The 22,767-nt window shown below is 49.3% G+C and overlaps 1 protein-coding gene across 2 annotated transcripts; it reads right to left on the reverse strand.

The window, feature by feature from the left end:
• Nucleotides 1–4,513: 4,513 nt before the first annotated feature.
• On the reverse strand, nucleotides 4,514–17,697 carry tmem170b (transmembrane protein 170B). 2 transcript variants are annotated; one of them, XM_015974181.3, is made up of 4 exons: nucleotides 17,336–17,697; nucleotides 14,869–15,039; nucleotides 11,803–11,934; nucleotides 4,514–4,652 (listed from the first exon to the last, which is right to left on the reverse strand). In XM_015974181.3, the coding sequence occupies exons 1-3, from the start codon at nucleotides 17,472–17,474 to the stop codon at nucleotides 11,822–11,824; spliced, it is 423 nt and encodes a 140-aa protein (XP_015829667.1). In that variant the 5' UTR covers nucleotides 17,475–17,697; the 3' UTR covers nucleotides 4,514–4,652; nucleotides 11,803–11,821. The 2 variants fall into 2 exon arrangements, with proteins under 2 accessions (XP_015829667.1, XP_015829666.1); XM_015974180.3 differs by lacking the exon at nucleotides 4,514–4,652 and having other exon boundaries at nucleotides 10,982–12,707; nucleotides 17,336–17,696.
• Between the last annotated feature and the right edge of the window lie 5,070 nt (nucleotides 17,698–22,767).

Below are 22,767 nucleotides of genomic sequence, written 5' to 3' on the forward strand. Positions count from 1 at the left end.
ACACACATGCATGTATATATACACACACACACACACATGCACACACATATGCATGTATATATACACACACACACACACATACACACACATATGCATGTATATATACACACACACACACATGCATGTATATATACACACACACACGCATATGCATGTATATATACACACACACACACACACGCATATGCAAGTATATATACACACACACACACACACATGCATGTATATATACACACACACACACATGCATGTATATATACACACACACACGCATATGCATGTATATATACACACACACACACACACACATATGCATGTATATATACACACACACACACACACGCATATGCAAGTATATATACACACACACACACACATGCATGTATATATACACACACACACACACATGCACACACATATGCATGTATATATACACACACACACACACATACACACACATATGCATGTATATATACACACACACACACATGCATGTATATATACTTGTATATAACTTGCAGAAGTTAAATGAAGCTGTAACGTCGACCACCTTCAGCATCACTGAGGAGAGGTGGATGCTTTGTTTACACCAGATGATGTTACATAAGTCAGATAGTTACCATGGAAACACCAAGACCTTCTCCCCACCCCACCCTTTAGGAGCACACACACGCGCACATGCACACATACACACACACATGCACACACGAGCACGCACATGCACCTGTGCGCACACACACATGCGCACATACACACACACACACACACACACACACACACACACACACACACACACACACACACACACACACACACACAGAGTTCAGGACAGTCTCTGGAAAGCTCCGAGCTGCTCGCTCCGTTAGCTCTTCATTTCTACACTCTTATTTAAACCTGCTGAAGTCACCAGAACACAAAGCATTTTGGGTATTTTTAGCTTTTAATCTCTAAATAAAAAGTTTGTTCCTGGAAGGTTTTCATACTTCCTCTCATTTGATCCCTGTGAGCATCTGCAGCATTCCCAGCAGTTCCTACTCAACTCCACATGGTCCGGGTTTTCTCCTGTACAACTCAGGAACAGCTTCAGTGGAAGTCCAGATCTACAGGAAACGCTCCGCTGGAGCTCGGAACATTACACACCCAACTCTCCTCACACTGGAATACATACTCAAGCATCATCAGTGTATAACGGGATAAAATGTTCCCAAAAGCAGATTCCTCTGATTCTTATCCAGCTCTGGACAGAACTACAAGCTGGGATCCAGAAAGGAGGTCAGACTGGAATTCTGTCGTAGGAGAAACTTCCAGGAGAACGCTGGTTTCAACATTTCCAGTGATGCAACCCAGAGGAACAAAGTCCCACCTGATGGGAATGCCAGCATTTTCTAATGAGGGAAAATTCTCAGAGTTCCTCTGAAATTTGTCGAGTTTCTGTGACTGAAGTTTTCCTAAAGGCCGGATTTAAACTCAAGGCAGGGGGTGAGTTTTAAAAACCACTCTGGATCAAACACATGCTGGTGTTTGACAACCGTGATCAGCTGTGGCAGCCATCTTGAATCAGGCAGCCTTTGACCGGGTTTTATTCCCGCCTGAAGCAGGATGCAAGTTTCACAGCAGATCCAAGGACAACAGGAGGAAAACGCTGGAGCTTATTTTAGGTCATTTCCCTGGAAAAAACGGAATAATTTCAGGAGCCTCAGTTTGGTTTATGGTTAACTCGCAGAACCCTCGGCCGCTTTCCTGTCTTTGCAGGATGCTCCAGGATTCCAGCTCCCAAAGAAGAAGGATTCCGAATGTTGGGAATCTCCTACAATTATATTTATTCCTTCACTATTTGGTCCCAGGGAGTTCAAAGGAAAACCTTTAAGCGACTCACAGATTAGAACTTTTCACATTATTCATCAACGCCTAAAAATATTGAAGGAGCGTTGGGAAATGTCAGTTTTCCATTGGCGAAACAAAACCAGCTGGATCTCCATCCTGACAGGGATTGGGGATCGGGTTAGGAACTAAAGGATCTCGCATCCTGGGATGAAAGTGGACAGCATCATCCTACAGGAGTTTTCAGAGTCAAACTGTAGCTGAAGCCACCTGAAATGTTCCTGCACTCATCCCTAAAACAGCCCCCCCACCCCCCCAGATTTCCAGCTTCCGGAGGCTTTCCTCACTTCTCCTCATAGCTGATACCTGCTCGGATCTGAGGAATGAAGCTTCCAGCTGATCCGTCGCTTCAACCTCATTCATGTAACTTTAGGACCCGGTTCTAAGATCCATTCAGGCGGAATTACCCCCCCACCCCCCCGGTGAATTATACATGCCTCACATCTCCCATCCCACGCTGCATCTTATGTAACGTCAGCCACGCGTGGAGGAGCGTATGTTTGGATGTATTTTTATCCAGACTGGGATTGAGAGAGTGGTGACTCATCCTAGTTACTCTTTAGTTTTACTCCTCGACCCCCGACCCCTCGCTTCTCCTCACAGGAACAGGTAGATCCGTACAAGCAGAACAATCAGGCGGCTCCATCAGAAAAAGCCCGGTTGGCCCGTGTCCCTGCAGCAGTCAGAAGGAATCTGGATTTATCCCGAGTTACGCAACTTTACACCTTCCTGAAACACTACAATCCAGCATCCTGCAGGGTCAGAACCAGAACCACCATCACATCCCTGCTGCGTACAACTGAGCTGATCAGAACCAAACCACAAACCAGCAGTGACACCAAGCCCAGCTGGACCCTGAATAACGACCCGGATCACAGAGGCGGTCCAGCTAACGGGTCAAAGGTGCAAACTCGAAAACAGAATCTGAACCAGGACCAAGAGTTCTGTAGGACGGCCCAGATCCAGACAGCTGGACCAGACCGACACCTCATTGAGTCCTGAATGAACAAAACCATCAGAGACACAACTGAGACAAAATGAAGACACAACAAAAACATATCTGAGACTCAACTGAGACATGACAGAGACACAACCAAGACACGACTGAAACATGACCGAGACACATCTGAAACATGACTGAGACTCGACAGAAACACGACTGAGACACAACCGAGACACGACTGAGACACAACCGAGACACGTCTGAAACATGACTGAGACACGACAGAAACACAACTGAAACATGACAGAGACACGACAGAAACACAACTGAAACATGACAGAGACACGACAGAAACACAACTGAAACACAACAGAGACATGACTGAAACATGACTGAAACATGACAGAGACACGTCTGAAACATGACTGAGACACGACAGAAACACAACTGAAACACAACAGAGACATGACTGAAACATGACAGAGACACGTCTGAAACATGACAGAGACACAACTGGGACAAGGCAGAAACATGACTGAGACACAACTAAGACACGACTGAGACACAACCAAGACACGACTGAAACATGACCGAGACACATCTGAAACATGACTGAGACTCGACAGAAACACGACTGAGACACAACCGAGACACGACTGAGACACAACCGAGACACGTCTGAAACATGACTGAGACACGACAGAAACACAACTGAAACATGACAGACACGACAGAAACACAACTGAAACATGACAGAGACACGACAGAAACACAACTGAAACATGACAGAGACATGACTGAAACATGACAGAGACATGACTGAAACATGACTGAGACACGACAGAAACACAACTGAAACACAACAGAGACATGACTGAAACATGACAGAGACACGTCTGAAACATGACTGAGACACGACAGAAACACAACTGAAACACAACAGAGACATGACTGAAACATGACAGAGACACGTCTGAAACATGACTGAGACACGACAGAAACACAACAGAGACATGACTGAAACATGACAGAGACACGTCTGAAACATGACTGAGACACGACAGAAACACAACTGAAACACAACAGAGACATGACTGAAACATGACAGAGACACGTCTGAAACATGACTGAGACACGACAGAAACACAACTGAAACACAACAGAGACACGACTGAAACATGACTGAGACATGACTGAAACATGATCGCGACACGACCGAGACACAACAAAACCATGATCTGGTGCAGAATGTGCATAAAACCATAAAACATGGAGATTCTGAGTAAAAACAGTCTCACGGAATCACAACAAACTCAGAAAGCAAAGAAACACAAAACAAAAATGGACAAAAAACACTTACAAGTATTAAAAAAAGACAATAAGTTGAAAAACAACAAAATTCATCCAAACAGAAAAACACGATCCCCATGTCACACTAAACCACCACTGAGGAATAAATAAACAAAAACATGATGCAATCAAAGTTAATACAACGTAAAACGGGTCCTGAAATAAATAAATTTGGTGTTTTTCCTTCATGGGTTCATCTGCTGATTATAGATGCCCCCCCCCCCCCCCCCAGTTACATAACTGTTCCTGTAGTTGAGATGGGTGTTAAGACTCCTGAAGCACAACAACAAACCTTTTCTCTGCGTGGATCCATTATTGATGAAGAGGAGGATGAAGATTGCTTGGATGGAGCGGTCGTCAGACGCTGAGCAGCTCCAGACGGTTATGTAACGGAGCAGCGGGAATACTGGAGGAGGAAACCCTCTGAGGAGCTTCAGCAGCTTCATGTGACCAGAGAACAGATCCCATCAGAAGTGGGCTGTAGACGTAGAGGTGGGACAGACAGATCAGTGCTTATTACAGGTAAACACACACACACACACACACACACACACACACACACACACACACACACACACACACACGGCTCTGCTCCAGGTCCTGTTTCATGACCCAGTTCGGTCTAAACTTCAGCACCAGACTGATGGCTCAGAACCAGCCCACAGTATCAGCCCTCCACCACCGTGCTGACAGCTGATTGTGTTGCTGCAGTGCATTCTGCGAATACCTGTTTCAGGTCTAAACCTTCAACAGGACCGAGCCCAGGAATCACGGCTGGATCAAAGCGGGAACGCCGTTGGTTTTAATTCTCAGGTGATTTAATTTAGTTCTGCAGCTTTTTCTGAACTTTGTTCTGAAGTTTCCAACATTTCTGGTTTTGAGATGAAATTAACTAACAGCTGATCATCATTTAACAGCTGATTCCGTCTCTCAAACAAAGGTGGTAGAGACAGAAAAAGGTCTTCCACAAGTCCAACCCTAAATTCTGATCCATATGTGGGATGAACTCCTTTTATCCCAGATAAATCCCTCAGAGGGAATCCCAGCCTGAACCAGTCTGTGTGATTGGGCTCCCCCTGCTGGACGCTACCGACATCACACCAAGATAAAACCCATAAATCTGCTTTTTACGATTTTTATATTTATTTATTTAAACTTTGTGTGTTTTTATTTGCTCACACGAACGTTTCTGATCAGAGCTTGTTTTAAACTTCGCACATCCTAAAACCCAAAGATATCAAAATAACATTCCTGATCTGAAGTTCAAAGGTTTCAGGAAGTTTGTAAAAAATAAAAAAAAGGTTTTAAAGGTTTTTAAATAAAAAGACTATTTCAAACTAAGAAAGCTCTCAACATCCCATAATATTATTACTTTTATTATCGGACTTCATGAAGGTTTCAGGTAGTTTATTGTTCTCGTGTTGTCCCTCGCACGCGACCACTGCAGCTCGGGACAGAATCATCACAACAAACGAAACATCCGTGAAATTCGACGAGGAAGAATCACCAGAAGAGGAGGTGTGGAGGACATGTCCACAGACCGGAGGACAGACCTCCAACCCCACAGAAACATCACTAATAACCGCCGGAGTCCCGGCGCTGGACTCACCTGCACTCCTCTGAACACCTGCCGGCTGATTATCGACGGAAACCAGGTGTGACTAGAGGAAAACCGGAAGAGGGTTTACCAAAATAAAACGGAAAGTTGCTCCAAAACACAAATAAACACAGAAAATTTTCATCTTCAGCACCAAGAGTCAGATAAACAGATTTTATTATTGATTCTAATATTTACCATAAAGATTTAAAGAATAATTTAATCTGATGTGAGTTTATTAAACTTGTGATGATGCTGCTGTTGTGTCCTTGGGCAAGACGCCCAACCCGCCCTGCCTCGGAAAGCCTCGCCTGTGTCAGCTGTGGCTGCAGCTCATCACCACCAGTGTGTGAATGGATGAATGATTCACTCCAGTGTAAAGCGCTTTGGAGTCCTCGGCTCATTAATCATTTATTTATTCCAGGCTTTTTAAATGGCCGGGGTCAAAGTTCAGCTCCAGAACAGCTGAGCAGGAGGTTCGGGTCTGCAGGAGGAGACTCCTCAAGGCCCGGAGTCGGTGACCCCCGCTTTTAACTCGATCCACGTTTTGTTTCTGTCAGGTTAGAGATTCATCCTCTCATCGGTCCCCTCCATCATTAGTTTGGCTAAAAGTGGGAAAAGCATCTGGACCCATTCCAGACTCGGAGTAATGGGAACCACCTGGTCCCATGTGGGTCTCCCGGTCTCGTCTGCAGCAAAGACCAGAACAGGATCCAGTTCCTGAGAAGACTTCTGACCCAGAGGACTCTAATGAGGAGGCCCGGTCCACTTCGGGAGCCCAGCTCTGTCTGGTTCTGGAGGCCCAGTCTTGCTGAGGTCTTGGGTCGGTTCTGTTCATCTCATCCGTTTTTTTTTTTTTTGACTTAAGGTCAGAACCGGTTCCTTGCTGCCCGTCCCAAATCAGAACCTGTAAAAGAACAAAGGACCCATTTGTCGTCCCTCGGAGCGTGAACACATCCCATCCTGACTCGGATTTATTGTGCCGCTCCATGTGGGAATACGAGGATCCAGGAGGACCCATCTCAGACTGAGATCACAGCCCGGTCCAGACGGCCGGCGCTGCTCCTGATGGAGTCGACCCAGACTTAATGTACTGCTCTTATGAACAACGGGAGCCGAGTCAGGCGGCACAAAGGAGAGGTGGACAATACAGAGCGCTCCGGCGGGTCAAAGGCTCGGCCCGCTGCCCGTCATTGTTACCGGTGAGCACGCCGCCGCCGCCGCTCGCCTCAGCTCTCGAGTATTTCCTGAGCAGGAAGCAATAAGACAATAGCAGCGAGTGTCTCCATGTCCACATGAAGGGACCCAGCTCCAGGCCTGGGCTTGCTACGATAAGCTGCTCTGACAGAACCAGAACCAGACTTCACCAGCAACAATGGTCCTGCCGAACAAAACCGAGAGCTCCATCAGGTCAAAGGTCAGGACAGGACGCCCAGATCCAACTGACCTGGTCGTGTAGGAGGCTGCAGGTCCGGTGGACGTTTGTGTCTCTCAGAGTTATCCCAACATTTTAATCTGTAGTTGATCCCAGGAAACAGGATCGGAGCTTCTGTTACCGGGACGCTGGTGTTCTACAGCTTTATGGGATGTTAGAGGTCAGCTGGAGGACCCGCCCACTGATGATCAACCAGGCAGCAACCAGAGCTTCTTCTCCTTTAACCTAAAACCACAAAGCAGCACCAGACTGATGGGTCAGAACCTGGTCAGAACCAGCCCAAAGTACCAGCTCTCCACCACCACCTCCATGCCTCGTGCAGCCCGATTTCACCACAGGGTGTCCCGCCTGTATGTGACCGCCTTAGGACAGTCATGAAGGTTTGTTCCATCCATTCATCCTTCCATCCATCCATCCACCCATCCATCCATCCTTCCATCCATCCATCCATCCACCCATCCATCCATCCTTCCATCCATCCATCCATCCACCCATCCATCCATCTTTCCATCCACCCATCCATCCACCCATCCACCCATCAATCCATCCTTCCATCCACCCATCCATCCTTCCATCCACCCATCCATCCATCCACCCACCCTTCCATCCATCCATCCATCCTTCCATCCACCCACCCTTCCATCCATCCATCTTTCCATCCATCCATCCATCTTTCCATCCATCCTTCCATCCATCCATCCATCTTTCCATCCATCCTTCCATCCATCCATCCATCTTTCCATCCATCCTTCCATCCATCCATCCATCTTTCCATCCATCCTTCCATCCATCCATCCATCCATCCATCTTTCCATCCATCCATCCATCCTTCCATCCATCTTTCCATCCATCCATCCATCCTTCCATCCATCCATCCACCCATCCATCCACCCATCCACCCATCAATCCATCTTTCCATCCATCCATCCACCCATCCATCCATCCACCCATCCATCCACCCATCCATCCACCCATCCATCCACCCATCCACCCATCAATCCATCTTTCCATCCATCCATCCACCCATCCATCCATCCACCCATCCTTCCATCCATCCTTCCACCCACCCATCCATCCATCCTTCCATCCATCCATCATTCCATCCATCCATCCTTCCACCCATCCATCCATCCATCCATCTTTCCATCCATCCTTCCATCCATCCATCCATCCATCCATCCACCCACCCTTCCATCCATCCATCCATCCATCCATCCACCCACCCATCCATCCATCCATCCATCCATCCATCCATCCATCCATCCATCCATCTTTCCATCCATCCATCCATCCTTCCATCCATCCATCCACCCATCCATCCATCCATCCACCCACCCTTACATCCATCCATCCATCCACCCACCCTTCCATCCATCCATCCTTCCATCCATCCATCCACCCATCCATCCATCCATCCATCCACCCACCCTTCCATCCATCCATCCATCCACCCACCCTTCCATCCATCCATCCATCCACCCACCCTTCCATCCATCCATCCATCCATCCATCCATCCATCCACCCACCCTTCCATCCATCCATCCATCCATCCACCCACCCTTCCATCCATCCGTCCATCCATCCATCCACCCATCCATCCGCCCATCCATCCATCCATCCACCCATCCATCCACCCTTCCATCCATCCATCCATCCATCCATCCATCCACCCACCCATCCATCCATCCACCCATCCATCCATCTTTCCATCCATCCATCCATCCACCCATCCATCCATCCGCCCATCCATCCATCCATCCACCCATCCACCCACCCACCCATCCATCCATCCGCCCATCCATCCATCCATCCATCCTTTAATGCATGAAGCACCTTTAAAAGACCTTGCTCCAGAACTCCTGGATTCTTTCCCATAATGCACTGCAGCATGTTAGGACAGCAGCATGAACTCATCCTGAATTTAAAAACAAACATGTACCACTCATAAAGAGCGATCATACATCTGCAGGTCAGAGGCAAAAATACAAGAATGTAAGGAAAACAGTTAATTATCCGCTAGTTGTTTGTGTTTATTTATTTGGCAGATGCGTTAATCCAAAGGGACGTATAATTGTAAGAGCGTGCTGTAATCTGTGGGGGAAACCGGAGTACCCGGAGGAAACCCACGCAACCCCACACAGACAGGCCGCAGCCAGGTTTTGAAGCTGCAACCTTCTTGCTGCGAGGCAGTGCTATCAACGGTGCCACCATGCAGATCTGTCTCCTCTTATTAAAACCGTCACCGTGCAGAGATTAGACAGATTATACTCCGGTGTTTGATTTTTCTCGCGTCTGGATCTCAGGATGACTGATGTCCCATCAGGAGCGTAAACACCCGTGTTCCTGCTGCTCTGTTCACCAGAGACCCTTCAGAACTCCCAGCGACATTCCCAGGCCTCTTATCAGCCGGGCTCAGCCCGTCTTCTGATTGGCCGAAGCTGCTTTCTGTTCTGCTAGAGAACAAAATAACAAAAAACGGGCCGATAACGAGACCTTTTGGGTTCTGATTAAATTCTTCAGAGGAAAGTTCACGTGGACCCAAAATGTCAAATCAGATAACAGAACCGAGTCGAAGGCACGAAAGACGACGTGTCCGAGGGCTTCATGGGATTATTTTTAGCTTTTTTCATTTTTTCTTTAGTAAAGAAAATGAGTTTTATTTCTGAGACAAACTCGGAAGTTCTCAGTTTAACCAGGAAGACGTTAGTTCTGCTTCTTCTGCAGGCGCAGATTAAAGTTCAGACATTTCTATCAGTCCTGTCAGAAAGGGACACTCATGTTTTATGCTGATTTATTAGAGTGAAATAATCCAGAGTGTTATTTCTTGTAATTATGGCTACAGATTAAAAAATAATCTGTAAATTATTAAATTAGATCAATAAAAATTATGTTTTAAACTAAAGTGTCAGGATTCAGAAAGTTTGTATCAATATTTGGTCCTAACCCAAACTGGTGGATTAATTCTAACCCATGATTATGGGTTAATCCCAATCCAGACTAGTGGGTTAATCCTAATCCAGACTGGTGGATTAATTCTAACCCATGATGATGGGTTAATCCCAATCCAGACTAGTGGGTTAATCCTAATCCAGACTGGTGGATTAATTCTAACCCATGATGATGGTTTAATCCCAATCCAGACTAGTGGGTTAATCCTAATCCAGACTGGTGGATTAATTCTAACCCATGATGATGGGTTAATCCCAATCCAGACTAGTGGGTTAATCCTAATCCAGACTGGTGGATTAATTCTAACCCATGATGATGGTTTAATCCCAATCCAGACTACTGGGTTAATCCTAATCCAGACTGGTGGGTTAATTCCAACCCATGATGATGGGTTAATCCTAATCAAGACTGGTGGATTAATTCTAAGCCATGATGATGGGTTAATCCCAATCCAGACTAGTGGGTTAATCCTAATCCAGGCTGGTGGGTTAATCCTAACCATTGATGGTGGGTTTATCCCAATCCAGACTAGTGGTTTAATCCTAATCCAGGCTAATGGGTTAATCCTAACATAGGTTGATGGGTTAATCCTAATCCAGGCTGATGGGTAAATCCAAACCAAGTTTTCCGTTGTAGAAAGTTGAATTTGAAAAATCTGGACATAAACAACTAAAACTAAACTTTTCAGTCCGTTTGAATAAAATTTACTGAGCTTATCTGATCTGAGGTTAAAGTCGGAGAGCACCTGTAGCAGCCCCACCTGCTGCTTTGGGCCCAGAACCTGCTCTGCTCCAGAGGAACCCAACAGCTGGTCTGAAAACGCTCTGATTGTGTAAAAGTTTTATTCCAGGGACTGCAGATCGTCTCCCGTCCAGAACAGGTTCACGAATAAGCAGCAGGTAGAAATATCAGAAGTTTGTTGGTATAAAATAAAAAACAAGATGTTTTACTGAGTTTAACATCCATTCATCTGAGATCCAGTCAGGGCCAGACTTCTGTCGGCATCATTCTGTGGTTCGAGTCCGGTCCAGTTTGGTCCCTGAAAGCATCCAAAGCCCCATTCCCACCTGTACCGGGTCGGCCCGGGCCGGGTAGCATAGGTTGTTTACATATCTGGGTGGCCTGGAATTTTCCCGGGCCAACCAAGGCTCATTCTCGGCCCTCTTCCCGAGGGGTACTGCTTCAGGCCGACCAGGGCCAACACGCCCACTGCTGACAGCAAATTCACACCTTCCATTAGAGCAAGCCTCTGATTGGTGGGTAGAATAAGCCCATTCACACCTTCCATTAGAGCAAGCCTCTGATTGGTGGGTAGAATCAGCCCACATGGGCTTAAGGCAAGGATGTGTGGAATCAACCGGGCCAGGCTGGGGCCGACTGGGGCTACCCGGCCCGGGCCGACCCGGTACAGGTGGGAATGGGGCTCAAGTGTGCACAGCAGCTCCAGAACGTCCTGGTCTGGGCTGGGTGAGGCGTTCAGGGACCTGCTGGTTCTCAGTGCAATACTGCCCCCGTGTGGGCGGAGCTGGTACTGGTGTTACATAAAGAAGAGCCGTATGCGCGCGCGCGCGCACGCACGCACACACTTACACACACACACACACACACACACACACACACACACACACACTTGTCATGGCACCTACAGCTCTGATTGGATGAGATTCAACCATCGTTTGTTGTGATGATAAATAAACAGGTTGGACTGCTGCATGTGGGGAGAAGGCAACCCTTCATCATCCTCCTCATCATCATCATCATCAGGCCGCTCCTCTGAGCTGAAACAAAGCAGATTAAATCTGATGTTTCATAAAACAAAAATACAAAAAGGTTTATAAATGAACCCGTGGAGACGAGAAGGATGCCTCACAGAAGCTGTTCTGAGTCCAAGAGTCTCGGTCCAGAAACCTGAACAGAACCAGAACCATCTTCATGCGGAGGGCATGGGGTTAGGGTTAGATCAACCCCAGATCAACATTCAGTCACAGAAGGTGCAGGACGGCAGGTCATCCATGTCTCCCGGGCCTGAACCTGGACCGGACCTGGCTCGGTCCAAAAGCTGGAGGGTGTGTGTGAGCCCGGTTGGATCAGAACATCCCTGATGTTTAAGAGGAGCAGCAGTCTTAACTCCTCCAGGAGGGAGAATGATCTGGTGATCTGGGAAGTTCTAGAAGAACCTGACCCGACCCGACCCACTGTGGTTCTGATCATGTCCTCATCAGGTCTCTTCTGCTCCAATGTTTGAAAAACAGATTTTTTTCCTAAGTGTCCGCATCAGCCGTCCCCGGGGCCTTTGGCACATCGCCATGGAAACAGTCCGCAGCAGTAACAGCATGGGACCACCGGGGGGCCCCCAAGGTCCAGAACACCCCTGCCTCCTTCGCCTCCTCCTCTCTCGAGTCCACCCTGCAGAGTCCTCCTCACAGGGTGGCCAGGATCCGGGAGAAGGAGATGAGGAGGAGGAGGCTGGTCTGACCCACACCCAGAGCCAGAGCCTCCAGAGGACCCATGCCCTTCCCGGCCACGCGGTACACCCCCGCCACTGCCGCACCTGCAGCCAAACACAGACAGCCAATCAGCACTCAGGCTGAAGGACACCAGCAGCACCTGGACATGAGACACAGAGGGACATGGAGGGACGGGATGGGGTGGGACCAGGGGAGGAGACAGGACGAGAGGAGACAGAAGCAGAGAAGGGAGGGAGGGGAGGAGACAGGTGGACGTCCCCCTTTGGCCCGTTACCGGGACAGGTGGACGTCCCCCTTTGGCCCGTTACCGGGACAGGTGGACGTCCCCCTTTGGCCCGTTACCGGGACAGGTGGACGTCCCCCTTTGGCCCGTTACCGGGACAGGTGGACGTCCCCCTTTGGCCCGTTACCGGGACAGGTGGACGTCCCCCTTTGGCCCGTTACCGGGACAGGTGGGCGTCCCCCCTTTGGCCCGTTACCGGGACAGGTGGACGTCCCCCTTTGGCCCGTTACCGGGACAGGTGGACGTCCCCCTTTGGCCCGTTACCGGGACAGGTGGACGTCCCCCCTTTGGCCCGTTACCGGGACAGGTGGACGTCCCCCTTTGGCCCGTTACCGGGACAGGTGGACGTCCCCCTTTGGCCCGTTACCGGGACAGGTGGGCGTCCCCCTTTGGCCCGTTACCGGGACAGGTGGACGTCCCCCTTGGCCCGTTACCGGGACAGGTGGACGTCCCCCCTTTGGCCCGTTACCGGGACAGGTGGACGTCCCCCTTTGGCCCGTTACCGGGACAGGTGGACGTCCCCCCTTTGGCCCGTTACCGGGACAGGTGGACGTCCCCCTTTGGCCCGTTACCGGGACAGGTGGACGTCCCCCCTTTGGCCCGTTACCGGGACAGGTGGACGTCCCCCCTTTGGCCCGTTACCGGGACAGGTGGACGTCCCCCTTTGGCCCGTTACCGGGACAGGTGGACGTCCCCCCTTTGGCCCGTTACCGGGACAGGTGGACGTCCCCCTTTGGCCCGTTACCGGGACAGGTGGACGTCCCCCTTTGGCCCGTTACCGGGACAGGTGGACGTCCCCCTTTGGCCCGTTACCGGGACAGGTGGACGTCCCCCTTTGGCCCGTTACCGGGACAGGTGGACGTCCCCCCTTTGGCCCGTTACCGGGACAGGTGGGCGTCCCCCCTTTGGCCCGTTACCGGGACAGGTGGACGTCCCCCTTTGGCCCGTTACCGGGACAGGTGGACGTCCCCCTTTGGCCCGTTACCGGGACAGGTGGACGTCCCCCCTTTGGCCCGTTACCGGGACAGGTGGACGTCCCCCTTTGGCCCGTTACCGGGACAGGTGGACGTCCCCCTTTGGCCCGTTACCGGGACAGGTGGGCGTCCCCCTTTGGCCCGTTACCGGGACAGGTGGACGTCCCCCTTGGCCCGTTACCGGGACAGGTGGACGTCCCCCCTTTGGCCCGTTACCGGGACAGGTGGACGTCCCCCTTTGGCCCGTTACCGGGACAGGTGGACGTCCCCCCTTTGGCCCGTTACCGGGACAGGTGGACGTCCCCCTTTGGCCCGTTACCGGGACAGGTGGACGTCCCCCCTTTGGCCCGTTACCGGGACAGGTGGACGTCCCCCTTTGGCCCGTTACCGGGACAGGTGGACGTCCCCCCTTTGGCCCGTTACCGGGACAGGTGGACGTCCCCCTTTGGCCCGTTACCGGGACAGGTGGACGTCCCCCCTTTGGCCCGTTACCGGGACAGGTGGACGTCCCCCCTTTGGCCCGTTACCGGGACAGGTGGACGTCCCCCTTTGGCCCGTTACCGGGACAGGTGGACGTCCCCCCTTTGGCCCGTTACCGGGACAGGTGGACGTCCCCCTTTGGCCCGTTACCGGGACAGGTGGACGTCCCCCTTTGGCCCGTTACCGGGACAGGTGGACGTCCCCCCTTTGGCCCGTTACCGGGACAGGTGGACGTCCCCCTTTGGCCCGTTACCGGGACAGGTGGACGTCCCCCCTTTGGCCCGTTACCGGGACAGGTGGACGTCCCCCTTTGGCCCGTTACCGGGACAGGTGGACGTCCCCCTTGGCCCGTTACCGGGACAGGTGGACGTCCCCTTTGGCCCGTTTCCGGGACAGGTGGACGTCCCCCTTTGGCCCGTTACCGGGACAGGTGGACGTCCCCTTTGGCCCGTTTCCGGGACAGGTGGACGTCCCCCTTTGGCCCGTTACCGGGACAGGTGGGCTTACTGGTGACGACGGCTCCAGAGAGGGAGGCCAGGAATCCGGTGCTGACCAGAACCAGCGTGATGAGACGTCCCCACTTGTGTCGCTGCAGCACGATGAGCATCAGCAGTCCGGCGGCGCCGTGGACGACCAGCGAGGAGAAGAGACACCACAGGAACACCCAGTACCACATCTCTGAGCGGGACAACAAGCAGAACCAACAGGACCATCAGTTACAGGAAAAGGGGGACCAGTTTGGGATTGTGCAGCATCCGTCCTGGTTAAAAATAATCCGGCTTTAGGAACCGAGCTGCGTTAATCCCACTACCTCAAGAAAAACAAACATCAGAGAAGTTTTGGAGCTTTTCCTAAAATCCTGAAAAGGTTTTCATCTGTAAAAATTCCACCTGAATAGCTGACTTGATCCCGTTTTCCCAGCAACAATCCGATTGTTAAACCGATGGTACCGGGAGAACCACGCGGGTCCAGCTGGAGCAGTGAACCAGCAGCTTTCACCAGATCATCCCAAAAGTCTCCATCTTGGTACTGATCCGACCACCATGATGCCCATCTGTGTTTCACGAGTGTCCAACGTCTCCTCCACCTGGACAGCTGGACGAGATGTCTGAAGGACGGAGACGGGTCGGGAAGGAAGACCTGACAAACATGGAGGCTAACCAGGAGCAGCAGGAAGATCAGAAGGCCAGAACCTCTGATCCGGCGACGACTCAAAGAGAAAAATCCTGTTAGAAAGGCTCGTCGTGGAGATTTGGTTTCAAACAGAACAGAGTTTTCTCTTGTTTCTGAACCGAAGGGAGCCGGACGCTCGGCTGCCTCGGCTCAGCGTGGAGAGTGGCTAGTTTAGGGTTGAGGTCATGTGATCCAGCCAGTGTGTGTTGGGTTAGTGAAGGCGGCACCAGCTCCAGCCTGTCTGGACATCCAGTCCCCGGGTTTCCAGATCAGAGAAGCAACGCCTCCATCTTCGTGCCTGACGGCGTTTCTGCAGCACAGACTTCTGTAGCCCACATCGGTCGGTACCGGGTCAGGGAGGTTTGCGCTGGAGACCCGTGGCGGGGTTTAAAAACGTATATGTGGATTTCTGGAGCTCAGATCACCGTCAGAACCAGGCCAGAACCAGGTCAGAACCAGGCCAGAACGACCACCAGGAGAGAGGCGCAGCTCAGCAGGCCAGTCCAGCTGGTTTCTGGGTCGGAACCGGATCAGAACCACCGCGGACCTCCAGGAGATGATCATGCACAGCTTTTACTCCAGAACCGGGCGACAGGCGTGTCTCTCTAAGCTAAACTAGGTCAGGTGAACGGATATTAACGAGTAACTGAGCGATACTACTTTAACTGTCTGGTACACGATAGTAATCTGTGACGCTAGCACGAGTTTAAGCTAGCATGGTTAACTCAAGCTGCCCCCCCGCTGCTTCTCCTCTATCTGCTTTGGCCGATGGTTCCTCCCTCTGGTTGGTCTCTGCTCTCTGGGGCGAGCAGCAACTCATACCTTTGTGGTTCTGGTCCACCAGAAGCAGAATTATAAACGTTTAAAGGTTCCTCTGTGTCAGAGCCGCAGTAGAGTCCAGATTTTCTCTGGATTAAGCTAGCAGGACTCCCTCAGCTGTTGGTAAAAAAAAAAAAAATTCTCCTAAAATGACTCTAAAAGCCTGAATAATTTATGTTTGTGTAACAAAACGTTTTAAACGAGTTTCTTTATGTTTCTCTGAACATCGGTTCATGGGAGGCGACGCTGACCCGATGTGAAGAACTGGACCACAGCTGGTCGGGGTGTTCTGGATCTTCAGATGAAGCAGAACCAGAATCTTAGTCTTTGGTAAAAGTGCATCAGGTCCTTTCTCTCTGGTTCCACTCGGTAAACCCGTTTAAACTCAGGCACCAGAATACTCGGGGAGAACCCAGAAGAACCCAGCTGGATGTCTGGGCCTAAAAACGCTGACTCTGCCCTCAGCCAGCATCATAAACCTTCAGGGTTCCTCGTCTCTGGAGGCAACAGGTGACTTCATTCAGCTGCTTCAGTAACCTTCAGAACAGACCTGAAGATCGGAACCAGCAGTCTCCTGCAGAGGAGATCCTGGTCTCAGAGAGGCGTTCCTTCCTTCATGAGATCTTTAACACGAGCTCTGATGGAGCACCACCTCCTACATCACAGCTGTCCATCACCTGTCCTCCAGATCCATGATCCAGCAGGGGTTAGATGTTCCAGTGATAGCCCTCACCCACAGTTTCAGTCACATTTGTTTGATGCCGTTGCCATGACAACCACCACGACTCTACCAGCTGGATCCAGAAGTATCTAGCTGGAACACCTGTAGGTGGACCAGGAGGTTCTGGAGCATCAGCTGATACCTGTGGAGGTCTTTAGAGCTTTAAAATGGACGCGCTGACGTCACACCCTGCACGGTGCCGCTGATGGAGGCAACACCACCGGTTACCTCCTCTCAGCAGCACGCCTTGGTGGCGCTTACCTGGGAACTGCTGCAGGCTCGAACCTTGGACCCAGAGGCTCAGAACCTGCTGGACCGACAGATTAACGCTCATGCTTCCGCCGCCCGGGCTCGCTCCCCTCCGCGTGGAATAGCTGAACCTGGCTTTAGACAGAGGCATGGGGGAGACCGGGAGGGGGTGGTGGTGGCGAGGCGGCTCACCCCGGCGCGGCTCGCCTCTACCGGTGCCGCTGCTTCGGCTTCACGTCCGTCTCCGCTGCGGGAAGGGAAGGGCCGCTCGCTGGTCGCTTCGTCCTCGCTGGGGTCGGCTGTGTGGAGGCCATGATGGAGATGGCAGCGGCAGCGGAGGCTGGCACCCGGACGCTCGGCTGGTCCCGCTGCATCAGCCTTAAAGGGCCAGCAGCTCCCCTGACGGGAGGGGAGGGGCTACGGTTTACGGTAAAACGGCTCCGGTGCCTTAAGCCGCTCTCTGAATGGGAGCCCAGACGCTGAACGTAGCGACGGATTTGCGTACAATCAAAGTTCTGCTGCTGCGTCATCACGACTCAGCTCGCGAGCGTTGACAACAGGAAGCAGTTTACGCTAGCAACAACCTCCCGCTTAGATGAATCGACTAAACATCTTTTCTATGAATGTGATCAAATTTTAATGATGTGGAAATCACTCCACGATTGGCTGAACTCCAATCAAATTTATATAAACAATTTCACAGTTGAAGATATCTTATTTGGCATTATACTAAAAGATAAATATAATGAATTTCTAATTAATAATCTCATAATCTTAACAAAATTTTTCATACACAAATGCCGATATCTCAAAAATCCACCTACGTGGAATAATCTCAAAAATGAAATTAAACTGCTATTGAGATCCTTAGGTAAAATGTCCACCCCCAATGCTATAAAGCTTTATGATTTCATTATGAACACTAATCTCTAACTGCTTTTTGGATGGTATACACAATAGACCTTGTTTGCTCTTTAACTTCCCCCTTGTAAAACTTTATTTATATACACATAATTTGTTTTTTCATGCTGTCTTATTTGTATCCTTTCATGTTCTATTTTTGTTTTTGTTTTTTGTTGTTGTTTTTATTGTCTTCTTACTATACCAAGTTGAATTGTATCTACAAAATGCAAGTTGAGATGAACACGAACTTTGGAGCTACTCTGTAATGTCATTCTGCTAACAATTTTTGAAATATAGTCGTTTTTGTTCGTTTTACAAAGGTTCAATAAAAGTTCTTAAAAAAAAACTCCCGCTTATGTGGTTGCCTAGCAACGGAAAAGACTACATTCACCCGGGCTGATGGGGATGGTGCTGATATGTGAGCTACTTCCGGACTCTCATGGTAACAGCGCCGCCATGTTGGGTGGGTTGAATGAGAAAGGTGGAAATATTGAAAACAGATTAGCATGTTTTATTTTTACAGGCTTTCTATAAAACAAGACTTAATCTTTACACTTTATTCTATATTTTTCGTTTCAAAATTCTATTTTATTTCAGCAGTTTTTCAGACATTTAAAATAAAAGTATTAAAGTATTAAAAAAGTATTTCTGCAAGTTTCTGTTATTTATGTCATTATGACATTATTACTGAAATCTAATCCTCCACAATAAAATATCTTCAGCCATTCCAAACTGATTTTAATGTAACTTATTTTTACATTAGCGAACTGTGAAGAAATGAAAAGGAAATATCAGTGAACTAAATGTTTTAATGTATTCAGCATCCATATTTTACAGTTAAAACGGGATGCTGAAGACTGAAGGGGTTTTCTTTAATGTAAGGTTTCTTAATATAGCTGTGGGAATAAATTGCGTAATATAGGCTACATAAACTAATGCTATAAAATTTTAATTTAATCTGAAAATTGGGTAATAAGGTTATTTAGCCTAGCCAAAACAAGGTTTTGCAATCACAACATAACTAATGAGCAAACTTACAAGTTTCAAACTAAACTAGCCACGATTAGAGACCTGGTGTGGAAAACACGGATGAGAAACACGAACGTGAAAACTGAGATGATTAGATTAAAAACCTTTTAGGGATGTTATAACTATAAAGAAACCACGTAAACATCTACAGCTTAGTGGAAATCCTCCTGATTCATAAATGTGGAGAAAAAACTCCATAAAAATTGTATTTTTCATTGTCGTGCTAAAAAGTTTAAATCTGGCAGCACATACATTTAAGGACTTCTAGGTTGTTTTAACTTTATGAATGTAAAAGTTCAAGAAATTAGAGCAAGTAAAGACTACTCTTGTTTTCTTTATATCAGTGGAATCAGATTTTTATACGAAATAAAACAGAAAACAATCCAACCTGCTGAATGTATGTTGTTACACAAGCTGAGTCACAACAACAAATAACAACACGCGTCGCGGCTCGGTGCTCCTCTTCCGCTCAACGTCCTGGCGCATTTCCCTGAGGAGAGCGGTATTTTAAGAGAAGCTGTCCCAGTTCAGAGGAAACGTTTAAATCTGTGGAGGTTTCTCTGAATCTGGAGGAAACTCTGCTGGATGAGAGAAAGTTACAATCTGGATTATTCTACATCCTGCCAGACCTAATGAAGATGTCTGCAGCCGATGTTCCAGCCGAGTAGGCATGGGATCAGCGGTGCCGGGGCGAAAAGGGTCGTTCAGGTGAAAACTGAAGCACGCAGGTGGGGGATGAGACAAAAAACACGATCAGCAGCTTCTCATTTTTATCTCTGAGGCATCTTTCCTGATTGCCTGACAGCGAATATCCAAACACCACCTGGGAGCAAACGTTCCGTTTTATCCTCCAGAGAGAACGTTTGAGTGTCTTTAACATAAACTCTGCTGAGAACGAAGTCAGAAACACGATTAATGAGCCTGAAGATCCAAATGCTGAATCTGAGATCAGGGCGACGGTTCCTGCTCTCGGCCAGCAGGTGGATTCCTTCTCCCTCTTTTCCAAAGGTTGGAATTTTCCATGCTGGAGCTGGACTTGGTGTTCCAACAACATGTTTACCTTCTGCAGCGTAAAACCAGAGGAGTGTAAACCTGAGGAGGCGGCTGTCTGAAGCAGAGCAGCTGTGGATCCTTTTGACGACGGCTTTTGTCTCGTTTGGGGATTTCAGGGGCAACCTGAGACTCCTCTGTAGCCCGTCCAGCTTCATTCACTCAGCCTCGGGTTCTGTATGGACCTGCAGGATGTTGGAACAGTGTTCCAAAGTATTTTCTTTTATAATCTCGTGTATCCCGAGCCTATTGTACTCATGTGGAGGTGAAACTCAATCCACAGGGTGACATGTCTCCTCTTTGAACCTTTTCATCGAGGAGGCCAGTGTCTTTCTGTCTCCTTGTGTCTCTGACCCCCCAGGCAGGTGACCTGGTCTCAGGTGAGTCACCAGGAAAAGCCCCTCCTCCGGTTAACCGGAACAAACTGGCCTCAGAAGGCCCGTCGTACACCTGCCTCCCTGTTGGACTCAAGCCCAGCTGACTGTCTCTTTACCATCGCTATATAATCACACCTTCAGTGTTTGTGAACGCCGGTCACATGACCCACTCATCAGTGTTTACGTTATAGAACTATAGGTGTGAAGCCCTGGGGGGCGTGTGGCAACTTTCCAACCAATAAAATTCTATCTTCAGAAGAAATCACTCATTATTTCTAATTTCACCTTTCTCTCTTTAAGAAGCTGATTGGCTGAACGAGTGAACCACTTTAGGCTGCGGCGGTCCGTTATTCCAGAAAAGGATCATCGTATCAAACGCATACGTGGGCTAAGGTTAGGGCTGTTCTGACCTCAGACTGGAACGCTGATCCAAGGTTCTCTATGCAGCGGGTTCTGGACCCTCCTGCTTTAGAGAGCAGTGCTGGTGTTAGAGCGGGCCAGCACCAGAACATGCAACCGTTGTGGTAAAGAGCCCACAACAGCCTCCACGGGCTTCATCATCACAACCACGCGTCCACCCTGCAGCCCCTGTGAGCTCCAGCAGCTCCAGCTGGTTGTGTTTTTTGTGCAGAGCCTCCATCTCATCTCCAGATTTTTGATGCTTCTGCTGACTTTCTACTTCTGGACCTTTTCCAGGTTTAGCTGTGCTCCCTCCGGACCGCTGAACACTTTCCATTCCTCGCCTGGTTTTGGCTCATGGTAGTTTTTGAGCTCCGCTCTCCCTTTTAAACCGTGAAGGACGTCTTTTTCTGCCTCTGGTTCGTGAAAACTGATCAAGTCACGCAGAGTGCCATCCTTACACAGATAACTCCTAAACCTTCATTCATCTCACCATTAATGCGTCTGAAGGGCTGCGGGTCGAGAGGTTAGCATGAACGACGTTTTGAAGCAGTGGACAGCCGGACTTTTGGGGATTATTCCATGTTGGTCCTTGGACCTGTCTGCCCAGAGGCCTTGTGCTGCACGCCTTAGTGCACGTTGCACCAAACATGAAACTGCTGATGGTACAGACACCTCAATGACCTTAAAGGTGGAGCAGGAGAAAAACTCCAAATACTGATGCAATCAACAAATTAAAGGCCAAGTTCACTGAAACACGTTTTACTTGTTCTTGTGGGCGACGGAGGCACAGGAGTTAAGCGCTCGCCCCGTAGTCGGAAGGTTGCAGGTTCAAGCCCCGCTCAGTCTGTCGCTGTGTCCTTGGGCAAGACACTTAACCCACGTTGTCAGAGGGACCGGTGGCGCCTCTGTCAGTGCGCCCCAGGGCAGCTGTGGCTACATCTTAGCTCATCCCCACCAGCGTGTGAATGTGTGTGTGAATGACTGATTGTGTTGTAAAGTGCCTTGGGGGGTTCCAGGACTCTAGAGGGCGCTATATCAAATACAGGCCATTTACCATTTTTGAAATATAATCAGTAACTCTGAGTTTAGCATGCAGGCTAAATGTGAAAAAAACCTCTTGGATAGAAAATCCTGACAGATCTACGTCACACTGCCACTAACATTCATGGACTCACCCATCTGGACTCACGACGGGGAAGGCTGTTGTTGGTTTAGTCCAGGAAACATCAGAGAACGTCTCTGCTAGTGGAAGCTAACCGTTAGCATTAGCAACTCCACCACACGGCAGAACTCCTCCACACTTGTGTTATTTGTGGAGATAAAACATCAACGTTGCAGGGCAAACAATAAGTGGTAGAGTTGTGTTTCTGATAGCCAATCAGAAGAGAGATGTCCACATATCAGGAAGTAAGACCACAGATCCTCTCGTCTGAAGCTCAGCTCTGACGTGGCTACCTCCTAGTCCCTGGAACGGGAGCGCCATAGCTTTGGATCAACTCATAAGTTATTTGCTTTTACTAGAGACCGCTGCAGAAGTGTCAAAAAAACTGGAGAACTTGGTTTTTAAATGTTTTATTTCTTTAGAAAAGTGACTAATGGCTTCTGAAACGCACAGATCTGGAAAAACCAGCCGGTGGTCGTTCATCAAACTCCACACTGTCACCAGCTTTCCCAGAACTCCTG

The sequence above is a fragment of the Nothobranchius furzeri genome, chromosome 19 (genome assembly GCF_043380555.1).
Source record: "Nothobranchius furzeri strain GRZ-AD chromosome 19, NfurGRZ-RIMD1, whole genome shotgun sequence".
NCBI lineage: Eukaryota > Metazoa > Chordata > Actinopteri > Cyprinodontiformes > Nothobranchiidae > Nothobranchius > Nothobranchius furzeri.

Excerpts from the sequence above, each read along its gene's own strand:
- tmem170b (XM_015974180.3), bottom strand. The coding sequence starts at position 17,474 with ATGCCTCTGTCTAAAGCCAGGTTCAGCTATTCCACGCGGAGGGGAGCG. Across the intron at positions 15,040-17,335 it reads GAGCCTGCAGCAGTTCCCAG|AGATGTGGTACTGGGTGTTC; the intron begins GTAAGCGCCACC and ends TGTCCCGCTCAG. Across the intron at positions 12,708-14,868 it reads CTCTGGAGCCGTCGTCACCA|GTGCGGCAGTGGCGGGGGTG; the intron begins GTAAGCCCACCT and ends GTTTGGCTGCAG.